Source organism: Protopterus annectens, chromosome 2.part0 (assembly GCF_019279795.1).
Source record: "Protopterus annectens isolate FY-2018-M chromosome 2.part0, PAN1.0, whole genome shotgun sequence".
NCBI classification, from domain to species: domain Eukaryota; kingdom Metazoa; phylum Chordata; order Ceratodontiformes; family Protopteridae; genus Protopterus; species Protopterus annectens.
This window is the reverse complement of record NC_056728.1, coordinates 1615200877-1615223019: the sequence shown is the minus strand read 5'-3', so window position 1 is coordinate 1615223019 and position 22143 is coordinate 1615200877. Positions and strand designations below refer to the sequence as shown.

General features: G+C 38.2%; 1 protein-coding gene across 1 annotated transcript in view; it reads right to left on the bottom strand.

Moving 5' to 3' along the window:
- Positions 1-9566: 9566 nt before the first annotated feature.
- RB1CC1 (RB1 inducible coiled-coil 1) overlaps positions 9567-22143 on the bottom strand; it is a gene marked incomplete in the record, with an annotated part of 2392675 nt that continues 2380098 nt past the window's right edge. The window contains 2 exon segments of the mRNA XM_044061705.1: positions 9567-10570; positions 16753-16823. Coding sequence (XP_043917640.1) covers positions 10493-10570; positions 16753-16823 — 149 coding nt within the window.

Sequence of the window (22143 nt, the reverse complement as noted above, 5' to 3'; positions counted from 1 at the left end):
CATCCATCACTGCTTTAGAGAGAGGTGTGTCTTGATGGCTACATTATCTGCCATGCTGCCAGGTTTAAGGTCCTGAGTTGGCTGTGCAGTATCTGACTGTCTTGTTGGGTCAATAAGTGAGGAACTTGAGGTAATGTCCAAGCTGGGCACTGAGACAAGCTCTTTAGGATTGGGTACCAGTGCTGGCGGGGCCAGTCTGGGGCAATCAGTATCATTTTTGGCTTCTCTTGTCTGACCTTGAGTAGTACCTTGGGGAGGGGCAGAGGAGGAAAGGCACATACTGAAATTATGAACGATTTGTTATTTACAGTGACTGAATATAAAAACATGTATTACAAAACATTACAAGATGTTGACTACACTATCAACAAAAATTGTAAAAGGAAAATGGCGAAGTTAGATAGGGACATAGGAGAATATAAAGATGGTAAGGCATATGTTATACACAGAACAAAAAGGTATAATTCATTTGGAAAGCAATACCATCAGATGGAATATAAAGAAAATACAAATAACATCTATAGATTAGAACAAGCTGCTGAGGTTAATCATGAATATTTAGGGAATAGTGATGAATTCATTGAACCAGAGGACCCTTTAGGGGGGGTACAGGAATTAAGAAGATCAGAGAGAATAAGGAATCGGAATAGACAGCAGTCATATGCAGAATTAACTGGGAACCAGACAAAGAGATACAAGCAGAGAGGTTGGGACAGGTGATGAATAGTGGACTATATACATCTACCCCAGTAAAAACCACTATGGAACAGCCCAGTTCATTGACTTTTATGAATATGAAGAATGGGATAGATGTAAACAGATTTAGTCTGGATAGTAGAACCCAGTTAGAGGATACAGATGAGGTATTGAACATTAACCAAAAAACTATAGTGTATACATATAACAATTTCAATATATTTAATTATACTGACACAGTGATAACAAATGGACATTTTGAACTTTTTACAAAAGGTTTTACTTTTGTACCTGTTAAAAAACCAAGAATAGAAGAGATAGTCTTGGACATTAAACTGTTTACAAGAAAGTTAAACTTGGCAGTTATGTACTCGGATAATGTTAATGATGAGAACAAAATATTAAGTAAAGGTAGCACATATAATCCTCCTTTGCAGCAGGATATACACAATTTTGAAATATGTGCTCTTAATATGGTTAGAGACGAATACAAAAAGAGACCTAAAATTACCGATAACCTTACAGAGCAAGAGAGAACAATTCTGAAACAACTCAGTGGTAATAGAAAACTAAGAGTTATGAAACCAGATAAGGGTGGTGGTGTGGTACTAATGGACAGTTGGGATTATACCGAAAGAATGCATAAAATTTTGGACAATGATTCCAGGTACCGAATTATTTCTATGAATGAATTGAATATTCTATATAAAAGAATTGATTTAATTCTTGAAGATAATTTGTTCCAAGGACTTATAGATATGGACTTATATAACTTCTTGAAAGTTCCTAAACCTGTCATACCTGAAATCTTTGGTATCCCAAAAATACACAAAGTTGTGGAGAACCCCCCAATGAGACCAATAGTAATGCAACCCCTGGCAATATATGTGGACACTAAACTAAAAAAGTTCCATTTAAACTATGAACATATTTTGATAGACTCCTGGGATTTGTTAAAAAAGTTTAGCATGATACCATTCCATGAAGAATATTTTTTTATAACAGTTGATGTTAAAGATTTATTTTCTGTAATTCCGCACAAAGGAATGAATGGAATGGTTTGAAAATATGGTCAGTGAATTTAAGATGTTAAACCCAGATGAGTTTAAATTAGTTTTGGAAAATATGGAACTAGTGTTGAAATATAATTTTATATATTTTCAGGGGGACATTTACCATCAACTAGACGGAGTGGCCATGGATTCGGCATGTGCCCCCATTTATGCAAACATCATAATGTTATTTTGGGAGAAAACTTATATTTTTCAATCTATGTATCAGCAATATATTAAAAAATATTTTCGTTTCTTGGATGACATTATTATTATTTGGAACGGCCCATGTGAAATTGTGGAACATTTTATGGAATATATTAACACCACCACCGAGTTTCTTAGTTTTACCTACATGATGAATAAAGAAGAAATACATTACCTGGATGTTAAAATAAAAAAGGATTATATGAAGAAGCAATATAAATCAACAATTTATAGAAAAGAATGTTATTCAAACTCATATTTACAATATAAAAGTGATCACCCTTACCATATGAAAAGAAATATTATTAAAGGACAAATGATAAGGGTGTCGAGAATGACAACTGAATTTAGTGACTTTATAAGGGAATTGGATTTTATACACGTAATGTTTAATGAAAGAGGTTATCCGAATATGTTTATTGAAAAAGTTAAGAAAGAAATAATAAAGAATCGTAACACTAAATATGGACCATTATTAGTTGACAGATTATTACAGACAGGGACAATCAATAATGAGACTATTACTGAAATAAGTAATGTAATAACAACAAAAGTGACTGGTGTAGAAAAGGATATACCACGGTTAATTTTAACTTATTATTCTGACATTGGGTGGGTCAAAAAAAGTATTAACGGAATTTGGAATATGTTCAAGACAATGCCAACAAGAATACATAGATTCCAACAACAACTTAGATATACTTTTAGGAGAAATATGAACCTGAAAAATATTTTAGAGAGTAAAAAGAGACAGGTAAAAGAAGGAGCATTAACTAGAGTAGGAACACACAAATGTGGTAGGTGTGCACAATGTTCCTATATTGCCTGTGTTAAGGAGGTCAAAATCCCTAGCATAAATTTTTCTATTAAGAGCTATGAATATGTCAGCTGCTACACTAAGGGAGGAGTGTACTTAGCTTATTGTGAGTCATGCTGGGGTTATTATGTTGGAAAGACTGAAAGACATCTAAGGAATCGCATATATGAACATATTAGAGCCATAAATAGAAGAAATGAGAACAATGCAATTTATAGACATACATCCATTTGTCAGAATATGAACTTAAAATTTTGGGTCCTTGAAGTAGTAAAACAAAAAGAAAGGAAAGGAGATTGGGAGACATTCCTGGAGTATCGCGAAATGATATGGCAAATGAGGTTGGACTCTTGCGTATACCCAGGAATGAATGACCATATCTCGATAAAACCTGCCTTGAAACTACTATCATTGAATCCTAAAAAGAATTTTAAAAAGAATACATAAGTATTAACATTATACATATTATACTACATGATTTTTAATATTTATTAAACTTTATTAATATGTATTAATATTTTGGATAACTTTGTCATATTTGTTTACTGTAAACTCAACAATTTTGCATTACTTATTTATTACTAATTAATTTTATTAATTAGTATTTATTATCGTTTCAATAATATGTGTTTTTTATATATTTCTTTACACTGTTCAAGGGTATTACATATTCACATCTAGTTTTAGCCTTCATAATTATTACTATCTGGTATTTACTTATTTATTTATTCAGATATTTATTATAGTTTTGTGTATATATACATAATATACATAATATGATTTTATTATGCCGACAGGGCTATATGAACTTCAACAATAGTATTTTAACAATGGTTTTTTAATGTGAGATATATATATTTATATACATAAATTGATTTGGATTGGATTAACAACATAATTGATTTGAATTTTATTAATTGAATCATTGAATTCTTTGGGAGCATATTTAAAGAATGTGATATGCTTGTATTTTTAGATTCTGATGAAGTCTCGCGATACGAGATGAAAGCGCGCTCAATCTGTGTGTTTTATGTGGAAATAAAGAGCTTTGGTTCTACTTTGTAAGAGTTCGCCTTTCTATAGTACTGTGGTATTGGAGGACAACCTTTATTGTGCCAAACAGTGGACTTGCATTTTCGTGTTGGTATAAGTGCTTTGCTGCTACGTGTTCGAAAGGCATATACTGTTAGGTTTTTCCAGCTGAAAGACAGAGCATCCACTTTCCATGCTTGCTTGTGATAAGTCCTTGTGCAGAATCTCTGTAGTTGGCAGTTGTGAGGGGAGGCAAATAGGTCTATGTCTGGGCATCCCCAGTTCCTTGTTATCATGCTGAAGACTTATGGATCCAATTTCCACTAGTGGGGATCCATTCGGTTTCTGCTTAGTTCGTCTGCAAGAGTATTTATCCTTCCTGGCAGGAATTGTGCTTGCAGATGTACTTGGTAAGTCAGTGCTGTGTCCCACAAGTTCATGGCTAGTCTGCAGAGGGGGTAGGAATGCGTGCCCCCCTGCTTGTTTATGTACCACATGACTGTAGTATTGTCCATCTTTATCAGTAGTTGTCCTGGATGAAGTTGATCCTTGAAGGCTGTCAGGGCATTCTGAACAGCTAGCATTTCTTTTTGATTGATACGTAGATGCATTTGACTTGTGGACCATGTGCCCTGAATACATCTTCCTGCCATATGGGCCCCCCCAGGCATAATCTGATGCATCTGTTGTCAATGTCTGCCTGGCTGTGGGTAAGATGAATGGCTGTCCCATGTTGAGGTGACAGGCTTTTGCCCACCATCGAAACTCCTGTTGCAGGCAGGGAATGAGGGTAATTATTGTTTCCAGGCTGTAGCAATGTTGAGTCCAAACACTTTTCAGATACCATTGAAGTTTCTTCATATGCAGTCTTGCATATGGAATTAGCAGTATGCAGGATGCCATGAAGCCCAAGGCCTGCAGATTTTTCTTGCAGATAACTGGGTCTTTGTTGCCAACATTTTGAAATAAGTACTCAGTTGTCTGTGTTTGTCTGGCGTGAGAAAAGCCAACTGGGCAGTTGTATTTAAGCTTGCACCCAGGAATATCTCTTGAGAAGGGTACGAGCTTTGATTTCTTTTCGTTTACTGTGTACCTTAGACCTGTTAGTAATCTTTTTACAAACGCCAGATCCTGTAGTAGGATGTCCTTGTTCTCTGCTTGAATAAGGCAGTTGTCCAAGTAAGGATATATTTGTATTCCTCTTTTAAGACCCTAGGCGCAGTAGATAAACCAAAGGGCAGTGCAGAGAATTGGTAGTGCATTGACCAGTTATAAATCTGAGGTATCTTCTGCATGACTGTCTGATTGGGACATGCAGGTATGCCTCTTTTAGGTCTAAAGTCACAAGCCAAGCCTTCTTGCCCAGCATGGGCAGAAGCTGCTGCAGAGTTAACATTTTGAATTTTGGAATATCCAGGAATGTGTTTAGGATAGACAGGTCCAGTACTGGTCTCCAGGCTTTGTCCTTTCTGGGTACCAAGAATAGCCTTGAGTAAAATCCTTGTCCCTGCTCTTGCTGTGGTACTTGCTGAATGGTTCTCATGACCATGAGGGATGAAACTTGTTTTTATACCTCTGCCCATTGATTGCGTGGCAGGTCTGGCATATCGTTTGGCCTTGGCAGGGTGTGAAAGTGGAACCTGTAGCCTTGAGATACGATATTCAAGATCCATTTGTCCTGGGTGATCATGTGCCAATTTTGTGAAAAAAGTGCTAGTTTTCCCCCCAAAGGAGCTGCCAGAAGATAAATGCTTGGTGCTGGCAGGGGAAAGTCATTGAGACTGTTTCCTGTATGGCTGTGATTTTTCCTCTCCGCTTTTGGAGGTAGAAGCACCCCATTGTTTAGGCCTGTATGATCCTTGGGGCTGTGATCTGCCTCTGGGGTGTCTGTATCTGCCTCTTTGTGGCCTGTCTGACACTGGAAAGGACCAATTCTTTGTAGGTCAGTTCCTGCTAAATCTGGGAGGCTGTACCTGTAAGAAATCCTTTACTGTTTGCATAGATTTAGCTTTGTCCTCCATTTTCATCAACACCTCTTCTGCTTTAACACCAAACAAGGTATCATGTTGTAATGGAGCATCTAATAGCTTTGCTTTAATATGATCGGGCAGATTCTGTTCTTTTAACCAAGCATGCCTCCTAATGACAGAACCTGTAAATGCGGCCCTGCAGGAGGCCTCTAGAGAATCAAAACCACATTGCAAATTATGCTTTCCCACTTGTTCAGCTGCATGCAATAAATCCTGCATTTCTTTGTTTTCTGCACATTCTGAATTTGTCAACATTTTCTGTTTAAGCTGTGACATAAGATATTGCTGATATTTAAGCATATGAAACTGACAATTTAAAGCTCTTACAGCCAAGGTAGCAGAAGTATAAATCTTTTCCCCCCATCTGTCCAGGGCCCTTGAATCCCTATCAGAGGGGATAGTTTTTTTTTTGCAGTGGAAGCCTTGACCCCCTTGGGACCCAGAGAAATAGTTACTGGGTCAGCAGCAGGGTTTTTGTAAAGAAATTTATGAGAATCAGGAACCCTGTAGTATCTGTCTGGCTTAACAGGAGCTGGTGGTAAAGAGTCAGGAGACAGGCCGGACTCTGAAAATACATCATCTACAATGTCTAAAACAGGAGGAACAGCAAGGGGCCTGTTCTGGGGTAATAAAAGGAAGTCTCTGAGCCTTTTCTTGGAGTCTGAGTAATCTTGGCTCTCCCAATGGAAATGTTCCCTCATAGTATGCAGGGTCTCCCCAAAAGAATAATCCTCAGGGGGTGAGGCTGAAGGGATAGATTCTTCAGCACAGAATCCTCATAGGGAGGAAGGGAATATTCCTGTTCAGAAGAGGAATCAGAAGAAATGGAAACCTGATCTGAAGATGCATATTCTATCTCTTGCCTAGGCCTCTTATCAAGAGGGGGATGGGAACCCCTGATCAAAGTAATTAGGTCTTCGGCCATTTTAAGCATCTGTTTTTTATGCATGGAGCCCTATCCAGGAGAATGCTGCACTTGTTTCTTTGTCTTTAGAGCTGCTTTAGTCTTTGCCTTTGAAGCTGAAGGTGGCTTTACATATAACTGTGTAGGCCTGAAAACACCCTCAAAAGCCGATGCCTGCTCAGCGGCTCCGGACCCATCTGAGGGAATAGTTTTCGAGTGTCCAATACCTTGAGTTTCCAGTGGCCTAGTCGGCTCCACGTGGGAGTTGGAAGTGGCCTGTGGCTCTGAGGTAGCGGGTGTCAGGGGCTGTGAAAGCACCTCACTGAGAACCGGTGACAGGCCTAACGGAAGCCTCATCGTCAGTTTTTGACCTTGGATGCCTGTCCTTTTTCTTTGTGCTTTTTATAAACTCCGGTAGTCGGCTGTTCCAACGGCATTATATAATTGAATCTTCTGCCAAAGTAATGAAATGCAAAACCGTACCGACGCTTAATAGTGCGTTGGTAAAATCTAGCACAAAACCGACAACTAGCAACGTCGTGGTCAGGGCCTAGGCAAGGAATACAGTAAGAATGGAAATCCTTATGAGGTATTTGCTTCCCACAAGAAATACAATTATTAACTTTTTCTGACATCGGTCTGGAGCAAGAAAAAAAGTTTCCCCAATGGGGTACTTAGCTTTAATGAAGACTTCGGATCTGAAATTCGAATTTGAAAATCTCAGGAGTCAGCCGACCGGCACTTGCGAACTGCTTTTGCTTCGGGCACCGCGCAGCAAGAAAGACAGAAGAAAATGGCGTTGGCTACATCTTTTATATCCCTGGCGCACTGACGTCAGGGAGGAGGCGACAGCAACCGATGCCGGACCTAGACTTTGGAACTCGGGCCGACTGCGGGTAGCCTGCCAGCAGGATAACCCAATTGTAATGACTGCAACAGTGAAACACGATGAACATCAGCTGCACACCTTGTTGCTGTCTGTGAGATACTAATGGCAGAAGGACTGTATAATGAAAGGCATAATAATGTGGCAAGACTGCTGTACTGGGGATAGTGCAAACATTATGGTATTGAAATGGTGGAAAAACACTGGAAACTTGAGTCACAAAGCATCATAGAAAATGATGAAGCCTACATCACATGGGATCACCCATTACCAACAGTTCAAAAGACAGATGCTAGAAAACTGGATAGTGGTTGATGAAAAGAAGACAAAAGTAGCATTGATCATTGAAATTGCCACACCCAGTAACTACAGTGTCTTGTGTACAGAGAGAGACAAAGTCATAAAATATCAGGATTTGCAGGCAGAAATGAGAGCAATGTGGAAGAAAGATACTCAGACAGTTCCAATGGTAGTAGGAGCAATGGGGCTTATAAAAAAGAATCTACAATCATATTTAGATACGTTACAAATACATATCCGCGGTGGTGGTGCTGCGGTAGCATTGTCGCCTCACATAAGACGCTGTCCGGTTCGACTCTCAGAGCGTCTTCTGCTTGGAGACATGCGTGAATGGGCGTACCTTTGTTGAAGGTTGTGCGTCAGGGCTGGCAACTCGGTACGTAAAAATCAACTGCCAATCATTAGTGGACCGGAGTTCCGCTGTGGCGACCCCTAACCGGGAAAAGCCAAAAGTCACAGCACAACAACAAATGCATGTAACCCCGTACGAACAGCAAGAGGAGTCATTACTGGGCACATTGCGGGTGCTGCGAAGAGTACGTCTGGCTGACATCACAGATTGAAACAATGCTAATTTCATGAACTTTAATTGCACTTTGACTGAGGAATGGGGTCCATTCCCATCATGGTATTACAAACTTAAAAGATTTGGAGAAATTAATAAAGTAGTGTGGCATCTAAAACAGAACAACATCTACATTCAGAAATAAGATTAGGCCCCCTTACATTTACCAGTCATGTTTCTAACTGGTATCTCACTCAACACCCTCCAGGCATTCCATTCAATGTGGTCCTTCCTCACTTGACTGCTAGAGATTTCAAACCTCCCTGATATCAATAAGTCAACAGGCTGAAGTGCTGGCACTTGTGACTGCTTTGTTCAGTGGTCATAAACAAAAAGTTCTTTTTTTGTTCTCTGATGATCAAATTTACACCTGGAAAATAAGTGCCTCTTACGGATCAAATGGAAAAAAAGTACACAATACATATTAAAAAGAAATGTGATCAGTGACAGTTGTTACAAAGAACAATGATTCTGTCTGGGGGGGGGGGGGACATGCCCTGCAGCAAAAATGCCACAAGCAAAGGCAGCCTGTACCTGCACCTAAAACATGGGTTCTTGGGAGTCAAATAAGAGATAACTGGGCATAAGAAGAATGAATCACAGTGCTTTGCCCAACACAGGGGGCTCCATGAGTAAAAGAACAGATGAGGAAAAACCCTTTACACTCTGGATCATGAGATAAAAAGAACTGTGTTTATCTTTGCAGAGTTCATTACAAAAATAAAAAGCAGCAAAGCAAAGCTAGCACATTCTACTCTTCTGCAAACAGTTGTCAAGGAGCGCACTTGCACATATTTAATTTTGTGTGATGTTACAGAAGACTCCCTAGCAATGCAATAAATGTTTTTTGACTGACAAATTTCTGATGCAGCCTTGATGACTAGATGTGTCTGTGTGTGTGTGTGCGTTTGTGTAGGGGTATTTAAACTCTAGGATACCAGCAAGACCAAAGTAGTCAAAGTTGTAGAGATGTTGAGCGCATATTTATTCTATAAATAAAACTACTCCATGCAAAGACAACACACAATTCAGCAAACTGTTTCAGTTGCTTAGTACAAAAAATTCTCAGGACAAAAATTAGAGCAAATTTACAGATCTGAATCTTTATTTATCTTAAAACTCCAATGTCTTGTACAGTACAGCAATTTGTTACTTAAATGACTTCTGTATGGTTATTATACAATGATAGTTGTATGCATTACACAACAAATAAAAACAAAATACAATATTCACCATGATTCCTTCTAAACAATTAAAATAAGTTTATGTTGCTGCAAAGTTTTAGCATTACTTAGCAGCATAAACAGCACGGTTCCCTTTCTTTCATATAACCTTTACATGTTGAAAGTGCATTGTTCTGAAAATTACAATAAAAGTGACAGCCTTTTATGTCAGGTAACTAAATTTGATGTTTCTTTCAAACAGCTAAAGACCTTCTTATACTTGTTGCAGCAGTTCTCTGACAAAAAGCTTTTCACCTATGGAGGTGAACCTAAAAAGAAAATCATACTTATCGGCATGCCATCAGCACTCTTTATATAATGAAATAATACATATTATAAATAATGTATTACAGTAAACATACTCGGATATGTTTTGCCCCCACAAAAAGGACAATCGCTGGTAATGATACCTACTGACATCAATATACTTGCAAATGCTCACTTAACAGGCAGCTAATATGGCCAGTAAGTCAAAAAGTAGAGGGCATGCCCTTTGAGGAAAAAAAAACAAAAAAAAAAACATTTGGTCCACATTTCTAAATTAAATGGGTAAGAAATGGTGTATAGTTTAGCCTAGGATTTAGATGAGGGTCATCTTTCTAAAGTGTACTTTTGATAAAAAAAAAAAAAAAACTAGTTGTACAGTACAAGAGATCAGCCCTACAATTGTGATAGTTCTTGTATCTGGCCAAGGAAATAGGAAAAAGGTCACAGAACCGGCCAAGAGAGGAAACATCACTCAAGGACTACATTTACTTGATCGATTTTCCTTAGACAGCATTATACTTTTTTGTTCCAGGGCACTGCCTTCACCCTGTAAAATTTTGTTCCCAGTGGAACTTTAAATCTGTTTTGTGCCTGCAGGAAAAGAAAAAATACAGATAACTCATACAAGTGGACTTAAACGTACAAGTAATAAAAGCTAAACAAATCAGTTTAATTTGCAAAAACATTTTCTCTACATGTAATACAAAAGTCTTGCCAAGTCACTATTGGTGTTTAAGACCTACTAGCTAGAAAAGCACACATTTATTGAAACAGCCAATTACACACACAGTTTCTGAGCTTCCACAAAGCTTACAATAAACTCTGTTTTAAGAAAACAAATTCAGTGTGTCAACTTTAGTCTCACAACATAACAGCTGTACGTGGAACTTCTTAATGATGTAAACACTGTTTTACTAAGAAGTAAACACAGTACTTTCCAAAACTAAAGATAAAAAACTGTTGTTCACTAAAATGTTGGAAGTAACCAGAAAGCCGAAATATAGACAAAAAACTTGCTGAAGCCACAACAATCCTGACTATGCTTATATAAAGCATATTTATTGTCACACTTTTTTATGCTGTATACATGTTCCCTAATTCTGGTATTAAGTTGTCTGGTGGTCATGCTAACATAAAAATGTTGGCATTTGGTCATGCCAACATAAAAATGCTGGCATTTGGTCATGCCAACAATAAAAATGCTTTATATAAGCATCGTCAAGATTGTTGTGGTTTCAGCAAGTTTTTATTTACAGTTTCAGAAAAGGCCAGAACAGATTTAAGAGGGGGTGATTTTAAATTTTTTTAGAACATAGAGAAATTAGATGGCAAATCTGCTTAAGGGCAGACCAGAAACCTGGGTTAAACGATGCAATAAATATTAAATGTTTTTTAAAGTATCATAGAATATATGTTAAAAAGAAAGGGGATTTAGGGTAGCAACCTTTCAGTGGATATTTTATTACACCCCCTTTTTTACATATACATTTCTTTTAAATGGTATTTGTTTTTGCAATAATGGATTTACTTTTTAAGTATATATGTGGTTCAACAGATGCATTTACAAATGAGTTCAAGTGAATTTTATACAATAATTAATTGAGGTAAATTGTTTAATTGATTGTGATATATAAGTAGAAATGTCTTGGTTTGTTTCATTTCTGATGAAGTCTTTGACAAAAGTGGCGATTAAAGGATTTATACGCTAAAAGCTGTGAATTATTCCTTAATCCTGGACTGTGGTTTTGCTTTTTTAGTGAAGTGGTTGCACCTTGTTACTTGTTATTTGTTTTGTAAAATGTAGACTGGTTATAATAGTCAGGAGAGTTGGGGCTGTTTGTGAATAACCTCTGGGGGGTTGTAGGGTATATGTTTGCACTAGTTCAGATGTTACACAATCGTATGTTTTCCATCCATCGATAACTCCCTTTTTCCCCATTTTATGACAAGGCTGGGGTGTCACATCAACAGTAACTACCATCTAGAACCAATATTCATACTGCCAGGTGGGTATCCCTGCTATTGTTACTCTTCTGTCTCTTACACACACTCTCATACCTATAGCCAATTTGGGATGTATCCAAACCACCTAATGCATATGTCTTTGGAATGTGGTAGAAAATTGGAGCACTCAGAGAAAATTCATGCAAACTCAGAGAGGACATGCAGACTGCACAAAAAGGCAGATGGGCTGAGAATTGAACTGGGGAACCTCTTGCTGTGAGGCAACAATGCTATCTGATGCACCACTGTGCTGCCCAAACGATTGCCTCACTGTTTTTTTCTCAGTGTTTATTAAGAAACTCCCAAAAGTCCTACCTCATTTTATACTGAAGTTTATACACAGATGACATGGTCATCTGCAGATCCAGACCTTTCAAATACCTTGTTATATGACTTAATCAAATCCTCAAATTTCAAATGCATTGAAAAAACAAAGTGTCAACCTTCTTTTCAGTGCCAAGAAAATCTCTCCCTGACTCAGCAAACCAGCTAGAATATCCATTGGACAACAGATTCTACAATCCAAGCTGGATACAGACTTCCTAAGATCAGAGTACCTTTCAAAAAGAACTCTTGACTCTTTTCAAACTGTAGCCAACGATATTTGTCGATCCATGTCTAACTTTCATCCTAAGGAGCATCATCGTGTCACCCTATCCAGAGGAAGCTGGCTCCCTATAAAACACAGACTTGACCCCCTTCTTGCAACCTGGTACTTTAAACTATTGCATCACAAAACATGCTCCCAGTTACTGGGATGATTTTTCAGATGTGTTTAGGTTTACCTAGTACATAGGTTTGGTTGATTTTGTGATGGACAGATTTGTGCCTACAAATGGAGTATTTAGCAGTGTTATACAACAAGGTATACAAGGATGGTTTTATTTGGTGAGGTTTTACTTCCAGGTTTGCCAAGCTTTATCTCTAAGAGTTTGAAATGCTGGTTCAGCTCTTTTGTTGAGCAGCCAGTTTTGATGGGTTTATGAAATCTTTTGATAAGGGGGAAGAATTTCTCTTGAAGGAGTAAATAGGGTTTGGGTAAGAGAGACGGCTGTTGTACTGGAGTTTTCATTTAATATGGTGAGGGACACCAGTCAAATATGGAGAAGTTTTTTTTTTATTAGGGGATTGATGCCTAAAGTGCTGTTGGGGCCCGGTTAATGGCTTGGTTGGTGCTGGTGGATGTAACTAGACAGTCATCACTACATGAGGGGATATAACGGATATGCTGTAGAGATATGAATAATACGGCGTTCTAGGATGAAATGTTTTTATGATTAAGGATTTGTTTGTGCAGGTTGAGACATTAGTTGCAAGAGTCCAAGGTATGTAATGGGCATTAGTAGAATTAAGGCTGAAGCCATCTACAGTGATTAAGTTATTGCTTTTCAGTGCTGTGTTAAGGACAGTAGAGTTGAGAGATTTAAATTTCAGTATGGAGGATAGGAAAGGAAGCTATGCAGCTGCATTTTTAAGAGGCTGACCTTTAATGGAAATTTTAAGAGTATCCAGGTTGAGCTGGACATGGTGTTTGATGGTCTAAGACAATGGAGTTACAGTGATGTTTTACTAGAACTAATGATCTGCCACTTCTTTTTCTGGTCAAATGTTATGAATGTCAGGAGCGGCCTTAAGCAAAAGAGCTCCATGGCACTCCACACCACACCACCCGGTGCCCCCATCCTGGTCTACCTACACCAAATAAATACTGGAAAAGCGCCCCTGCTAGAGCGATGCCCTAGGCAGCCACCTAGTTGGCCTATGCCTAAGGCCGGCTATGACGAATGTACTTGTAGGAGGGATTGAGGTACTGGAAGTTGAGGGAGTCTTGCCCTAGTCAGGATTCAGTGAGTGCCATTAGGTATGCTTTGTACTGAAAGACAGGCACTAATTTGGTCTAATTTATTTTTGATACTGTGGGCATTAATTAAAGAACAGGAGATGTTGGAAAGCTGCTAAGGGTGAAGGGGAAGAGTTGCGCTTATGGGCAAGGCTTAAGCTCAATATTACCACTTAAAGAGTAAAATCAGTATGAAGGACATTATACAGATGCTAGATTTAGGGAAGTCTTGTAGTATGTAAACTGGTCTTTTCCATCCCGTTACATTGGATTAGGAGAGTATGGTAGGCTTGGGGCAGGTAAATTTAGTGTTAGGAGAGGGTGAGAAAGTTATTTGATGTAGCAGTGAATTGTTCAGTCAAAGAAATGAAAATGGAGGAATTTGTTAGGATGTGAGGTTCAGACATTCTGAATGGTAGTGTAGGTTCTGGGTATGGAGACAATGCAAAGAAAGATAATGGAAATGTGCCCTTGAAGAAATGTTAATTTTATTACAACAGAGTATATAAAAATGGGATTAGATAGAGATCATGGCATAGTGGACCTTTTGATAAAGCGATTACGTTGTTCTTGAGTTAGGGTAGTGCTATGTGGCTATAGTAGTGAATATGTGTATGTAAAATGTTCTGATGTGGTACTGCTGCATTACTTTTAATAATTTTTCAAAGGCATATGGGCCTTTCAGCAAATCTGAAGTGTACTTATTATAGCTGTGCAAGACTATATCAAGTTGTTGTAACTGTGTGTTTGTGTCTTTAAGGCTTTTTCCCAGTTAGGGGTCGCCACAGCGGAACTCCGGTCCGCTAATGATTGGCAGTAGATTTTTACGTACTGACTTGCCAGGCCTAACACACAACCTTCAACGAAGGAACGCCCATTCACGCATGTCGCCACACAGAAGACACTCTAACTGAGAATCAAACGGGCAACGTCTAACTGTGAGGCGACAACGTTACCGCAGCACCACCACCGCGGTACAAGTTGTTGTAACTGTGTGTACAGCTCCTAAATTTAGGCAGTTATTTATCTCATTTTTTTTTATTATTTTTTTCTTTGCACACTATCTTTTAAGCTTAATATATCACTACAACCTTTTATTTACTTATTTTTTTTTACAACCTTTGAGCCAGCATATATTACAGAAACAATTTAGTAAATGCTTCATTTCACTACTTTTCTGTCCCTTTCTGAACATTACTTAAATGATTACAGTGACATCTGTACTTACATACAGCATCATGCCAATGCTATGGATGAGCTATATTATCAATTTTCAAGATGCAGGCATAGCTTCGGTGAGGTTTGCTTTCTCGCTTCTGATGTGGTACTTTTTTGAGATATAGCCCATTTTATTTTGTTCGCTAATCAAACTGTGAAAAATATGTACATAAGATATATGCACAAACAAATCATGTTTATGATTGTGCTCTAAAGTATGCAGTCTTTTCAACTGTAATCTTACTTCATTCATTTTACACACTTTGTCAAAAGTATTTCTCTTTTTCAGCTTCTGCATAGAGGATTAACAGCAAAATATTTATTTTCTGTTATTTATTTTTTTTAAATTTTACATTTGTTGACCCTGCGGGATAGTCCGACTGGATACTTGGCCATTTTCAGAGGTCAGAGGAGGCCTGGCATACAGAAAAACTGTTACATTAATCAAGTTAAAGCACTGTTACAGATACAATACATAGGATAAATGTCATTAATTTTGTCATGTATAAATCTGATTTGTTATACAGTAACAATTAGGAAGCAATGTAGGGGGTGGCCAAAAGACCTCTTTAGCACATGTTTATATTGCCAGAGGTAGTCAGGATTACAGCAAAGATATAGCCATTGCCTTTTAAAGTACTGTTTTAGATTCTTTTTGAATTGGGTTAGAACACGTTGAAGTAAGCTCAGCAGGAAATGAGTTCCATATTTTATCAATAGAGCTGGCATATAGAGAATCTCCAGATGAGTCGTTGCTTCTGAGGGTTTGGACTAGTAATTTGTTGGATTAGCTAAGTGTCTTGAGGTTGCTGTAAGGGTTGATCATTTTTGTAAGTATGGGTGTGTTTTCAGGTTGGTAGAGAATTTTATGTGCTACTATTAGATGATTGTACTGAAGTTGGATAGACAATTCTAGCCACCCTAAATTCTTTAGGTTCAGACAGCGGTGTGCTCTGTATGCTGCTCCAGTGGCAAATCTAGCAATATATTTAAAGCAGCTAGAGAGTTTATTAAGGTCAGACTTACTCAAGTTCATGAAGAGAGGGGATGCATAAAGGAGGGTAGAAAATAGATGTGTACAGGTTATTGCTGTCCTAGCTAGTGGAGTGAGGAAAGGTTTAATCTTGTATAGTGAGCAAAGTTTTTTTATTAACTTTTTTAATAGTTTGATTAACTTGCATATCAAACTTGAGGTTATTATCAACTATTACACCTAATAGTGTGGTACAGGGATCTGGGACAATGACAGTGCCATTGTTAGATTTTATAGTAAAGGTTGGAGAGAAAGCTTTACAAGTGGGGGAGAAAAGCAGTAGCTTTGTTTTGTTAAGATGTAATAGGAGACGTTACAGCTCACAGCTTTGTGTGTGCCACACTTCTCTTGTTTCTCATACTTGCTGAAGCCTTCTTATCTCATTTTACTCTCTTTTTATTCACTACTTCAGCTTATCTATCTCACAATTTGCAACTCTTCAGTGAGCACCTTTCATTTGGTCAATCACACTGCATGCACTGTTATCTGAAATGTTGCACTGGTTCCTTGCACCCTCCGACCCTGATGGACAAAACACTGGAAACTTAAAACCAATCACAACAAGAAGGTTAACTACTCCTTCCTCCTGGTTATCCTGATTTGGTCTAACTGCTAATGATGATGAATGCCCAAATATGCAAAACAATACAAGTAATACAATGAAAAACAAACTGTTACCTTCTTGGCTTGACAGTATTCCTTTTCCATCACTTTCCCAAGTACCCAAGGCTTTTTGGGGGATCCAGAAGCTAAAAAACAAAATTCCAGTTACATATGAAAGCTGGCTGTAAGGCTCCTAGAATTTATTCATTTATTGGATTCAATACAGATTTTCTACTGCGCATTTAAGTTCTATTTTCGGTTTCAGTGCTGATTTTCTACTACACATTTGAACCACATTCAAAACACTGTCATGAGAAAACAGCCTATGTTTGCCACATCTTTTAAACAACTGAAAAAGTCAGAATACTATGTCAAAGCAAAAGATACACATTATTATTACATTTACATTTAAAAATGAGTGTACTCATGTCTTACCAGCTTATCTAAGAGGGGACTCCTCTTAGTGTATCCGTAACAGGATTCATTCTACCTTTCATTCCAACTTAACATTTCTTCTCTGAAGTCTCCATACTTGGGAGAATGCATTGCACTGTTCCACTGCACTGACATCAAAAGTATCAAAGGATGAGATTGCACCAACCCCCCTGGGACTGTCAACTGGCTTCCAAACATTAGCAGAACACACTGATTAATTTGACATATACAGTAACAAGAAATACACAGAGAAATCCAAGAGTATAGGTGGGATGGATTGGCTCTCCAAGCATGGGGAGAGCAGAAGGGAACTACAATCCACCTAGAGGGTTCCTCCACAGATCAAATGGTATGTTAAGAACCTGTTGTACTAACATCAAGGAATTTAGTTGGTAGAGGTATGATTTACTGAACTCCAAACAGTAAATCTATCAGGATAAAAAACAGTAGAGAGAAGTCAAATGGCCAAAAGGCTCGGAAAGCTGAGTTGTAACGTGTCTACAACAGAGATATTTTTAAATCAAGTACTAGAAGCAGCTATGCATCTACTGAAATGGCCTTAGACAACAGCACTTTCCACTGGGCAGTAAGCCAGCTAATAGCAAACACTTAATGTAGCTGGTGATCTACTTGGAAATAGTCCTCTTAAAAAAGTCACCCCTTCCTTTCACAAAATGATTATGGTGAACAGGTGTTCTTTCGGGGTCTATATTAGAACATCAAGGTTTAAAATCTTCGAATGTTCTAATATCGAACCCTACGGAGCGAAAGCTGAAAATATCGAAACAACAGAAACTCAAATTCTTTCCTAGGGAAAGATTTTGGTTGTCCGTTTCTGTTGCTTCTGTATTTTCAGCACTGTGGTGGAAAGTTACGGGTCGGGTTCAGGTAAATGTGCAACTGTGTGGATGTGAGGGTTAGGGCAGGTTAGGTGAGTTAGGGTTAAGGCACGGGTTACATATGTGTGCGATTGTGTGGACATGAGAGTTAGGGCAGGTTAGGTGAGTTAGGTTTAGGGAGCGGGTGAGGTGAGTGTGCGATAGTGACAGACCTTAGGGTTAGGGTTTGGTTTAAGGTAAGTGGAGTTAGTGGTGTGTGTATAGTTTAGTGTAGGGTTAGTTGTAAGATTTTAGGTGTATGTGTGTGGATTGCTGTTTGTTTGGTGTGCTTGTATTGTGTGTATTTTTGCTTTATTTTTATTTATTTAACATTTGTTGACCGGGCTAGTCTAACTGGATATATGTCCATTTTCAGTAGCGGCCCGGGGAGAAAAGCTCCATGACACATATGATAATAAAATTGCAGGACAATATAAAATAACTTCAGATGTGTATACAAGTACAAAATTGGATAATACAGAAATAATACAGACAGGACAGAAGTCAATACAATATGAAATGCCTTCAATACAGTGTAAAATTCAAAATAGCAAGTAAGTACATTACTTAATATAGAAAAAAAGGGGAGGTATACAGGCTAATTCCATATACAAGTAGGTACAATAAAAGAGGCAGACTGAAAAAAATGAGTTTAGTACTAAAAAAATAATATATATATATATATTTTTTTTTTTTTTTTTTTTTTTTTTTTTAATAAGTAAGTATTCAGAGGGATGGAAATAATGAAATAGAGAGTGAGAAAGATAAGGCATAGGATGTGCTGACAGTATTTGGGTAGAGTGGAGGATTAGTCAGGTTTAGTAGAGGGGCATAACCAGTGTGTTTTAAGGAAAAGTTTTAGTCTGTTTTTGAAGAGTGATATAGAGGACACTGAGGAAAGTTCGCTGAGTAGGAGATTCCAACATTTTCCCACAGTATTAGAGAAGAGAGAATCCCCAGCCCTGTTGTTAGATTTAGATGTGTTAATTAGAAGTTTCTGAGATGAACGTAAGGACTTTAGATTATGATAGGGGGTGATGATGGTGGACAGAGTAGGAGTATTGAAAGGTTGGTAAAGAGTCTTGTGGGCAATGATTAGTTGGTGGTATTTTAGCAGATTCTGTAGTTCCAACCACTGAAGCTGCTTTAAATTAAGGCAATGGTGTGTTCTAAATGGGTTACCAATAGCAAATCTGGCTATGTTATTGTATGAGATTTCCAATTTATTGAGGTTACTCTCAGATAGATTAGTGAAAATATTTGAGGCATACAGGAGTCTAGAGATTAGATGAGTGTGTGCAATAGTTGTCCTAGCTGTAGGTCTGTAGAGAGCGTCAAGTTTTTTGTTGACAGATTTAATAGTGTTGTTGATATGTATGTCAAAGGTAAGGTTGTTGTCAATGGTAATACCAAATAGCTTGGTAGTTAGGTCAGGCGATATAATGGTACCATTAGTGGATGTAACAGCAAAATCTATGGGAGAGGACTTATGATTAGGATTGAAAAGGAGGAGTTTAGTTTTTTTGGGGTTTAATAGAAGGCAACGGTGAGTGAACCATTGTTCAACAGTGTTAAATACATTTTGGGTAAGGGAGTGAAGTTCAGAGGTGGTTGTGGCTGAGCATACAAGTGTGGAATCATCTGCGTACTGAATGCAAGTAGCATGGGGAATTGCTAGATGAAGGTCGTTGATGAATATGGAGAAAAGGAGAGGTCCTAATATGGATCCCTGAGGTACACCGAGGTTAACTGGTAGGTGGTTAGATTGAGTGTTTTGCCAGAGTACAGCCTGTTGTCTTTGATCTAAGTAGAATTGGAACCATTTGATAGAGAGTGCATCTAAGGCAAGGGATTTGAGGATATCTATCAGAATTTGATGATTGACCATGTGAAATGCTTTTGACAGATCGATAAATAGTGCAGAGGAAAGCATATTAAAGTTACGTTTTTTGTTAATACAATCTGTAAAGGAAAGGAGGGCAGTGGTAGTGCTATGGGGGGGGGGTCTGAAACCATGTTGACAGTTAGAGAGCAAGTTATTATGGATTAGGTGGTCTAGCAATTTCCTATGGATGCATTTTTCCATGATCTTGGCCAAAGGAGAAAGAAGGGCTATGGGACGGTAGTTGGAGAAATCGGTGGAGCTTCCACCTTTGTAAAGGGGAATAATACGGGAGACTTTCCAGATGTTAGGGATGTGACCTTCGCTAATACTTCTATTGATCAGAATGGAGATGGGGTAAGCAATTGACTTGGCAGATTTCTGTAGGTATTCAGCAGGTAGCTGGTCTGCTGAAGGAGAGCCTGGTTTCAGTTTTTGGATTAGGGCAAGAATATGGGTTGTTGGGACTGGTTGGAAAATGAATGGAGGGGGTGTGGCTTTGTTATAGGTAGGTAAAGTAAAAGTATTAGGTGATAGCTGACTGGCTAGTGTTTGGATAGCATCGGTGAAAAAGGTATTGAAGGCATTGGCAGTATGCATGGGAGTTTGATGGTCAGTGTTAAGTGGGTTTGGTGTACTGGACTGACCTGGTTGTAGTAATTGGTTGATGCATGCCCAGAATTTTTGTGGGTTATTATGGTTTGCCTTTTGAAATTGAAGGTAGAAATTTATTTTATCAAATCGTATAGCTTTCTTAGTGTTATTTCTTAGTTGTTTGAAATTTTGTTGGTCTGCAGGATTTTTGGTCATTCCCCATTTGGCCCAGTATTTATTCCTGAGGTGAATTTTATGTTTGGTGTCTTTATAAAATCATGGAGTCAACTTGGTCTTAATTCTAATAGTACGGGTTGGTGCATGATGATCAAGGATGGCTAAGAAGTTAGAATTAAAGTATTGAACAGCTTCTTCCACATGGAGGTATTTTAGGGGAGACCAGTTGCATGCTCTGAGTTCATTTTGGAAGAGATCTGGGTTGAAGTCCTTTTGGATTTAATATTCCTGATTGTGGTAGGAATGGGAGTATAGGTTTTATGCCTGATGATATAGGTAAGTGAGTGGTCACTTATGTCATCAGGAAGGGTTCCAGATTCATATAATTGGGGATGGTTGTTTAACAGAATCCAGTCTAATGTGCTTTCTTTCTTGTTGTGTTTATCTATCCTGGTGGGGGATGTAATGGTTTGATCAAAACCATATAGGTTGATGTTGGTGGTCGGGTGGCTGCTGCTACAGCAGTTCCAATCAATGTTTATATCGCCAAGGATTATAGTTTCTTGGGGCAGGTGTTGAGATAACCAGCAAAGGATATTTTCTATGGTGGTATTGTTGTTACCGGGGGGTACATAGATACAAATAATATAGATGGCTTTGGCATTGTTAAGTTGATGTTTAGATATAAGAATTTCTGCATTGGTACTAAGCGGTGGTTTAATGTTGTAAGTGGTTAATTGTAGGCTAGATTTAAAAAGAATTGCCACTCCCCCACCCTTTTTGGTTGCACGGTCAAGTCTCAGGATATTATATCCTAGTGGGAAGATTTCATTGTCTTTTGTTACAGGTTTTAGCCAAGTTTCTGTTAGGCAAAGAATGTCAAAGGAGTAGAATTCTAAAAGAGCATGGAGTTGAGTAATTTTGTTGTTAATGCTACAAATATTAAGATGAGCTACAAAGAGTGAATTAGATGGTTTAGTAATGGGATAATTAGTTGATTGGTTGGGGTTGGGGAGAGAGACTGGAATTGCTGTTGGGCCTGGGTTTGGGTGAATGTCTCCATCTTTTAATGTTTGGAGTTGTCTGAGATAGATTGGATATGGTAGCCTTATGTGTATGTGATTTGGAACAGTGATTTTTTCCCCCTACGAAGAAAATCGCTGTTCTGACAGTTCCAGATTGTAAGCTTTCGCTTACATAGGGTCGATTAATCACTGTTCGCTTCTTTAAGCGGTCGGTGATCTAATACAGACCCTTCTTTCTTTGTTACCTCACGGACCTGTTTCAGGTAAACCCTAAGCTGGTTGCTGCATATCCAATTTGTGAAGGGTCCTATTTTCCTTTTTTTTTTTGCTCTAGGGAAGAAAAGGGGTGATGAACTGACTGATTCAAATACAATATGGAAAATACTTCTGGGGGAAAAATGTGGGTGGGTCCTAAGCAAAGCTCAATTCTTTGAAAAACCAGGCAATAGTCTGCAATTCCCAAAGCACAGATAAA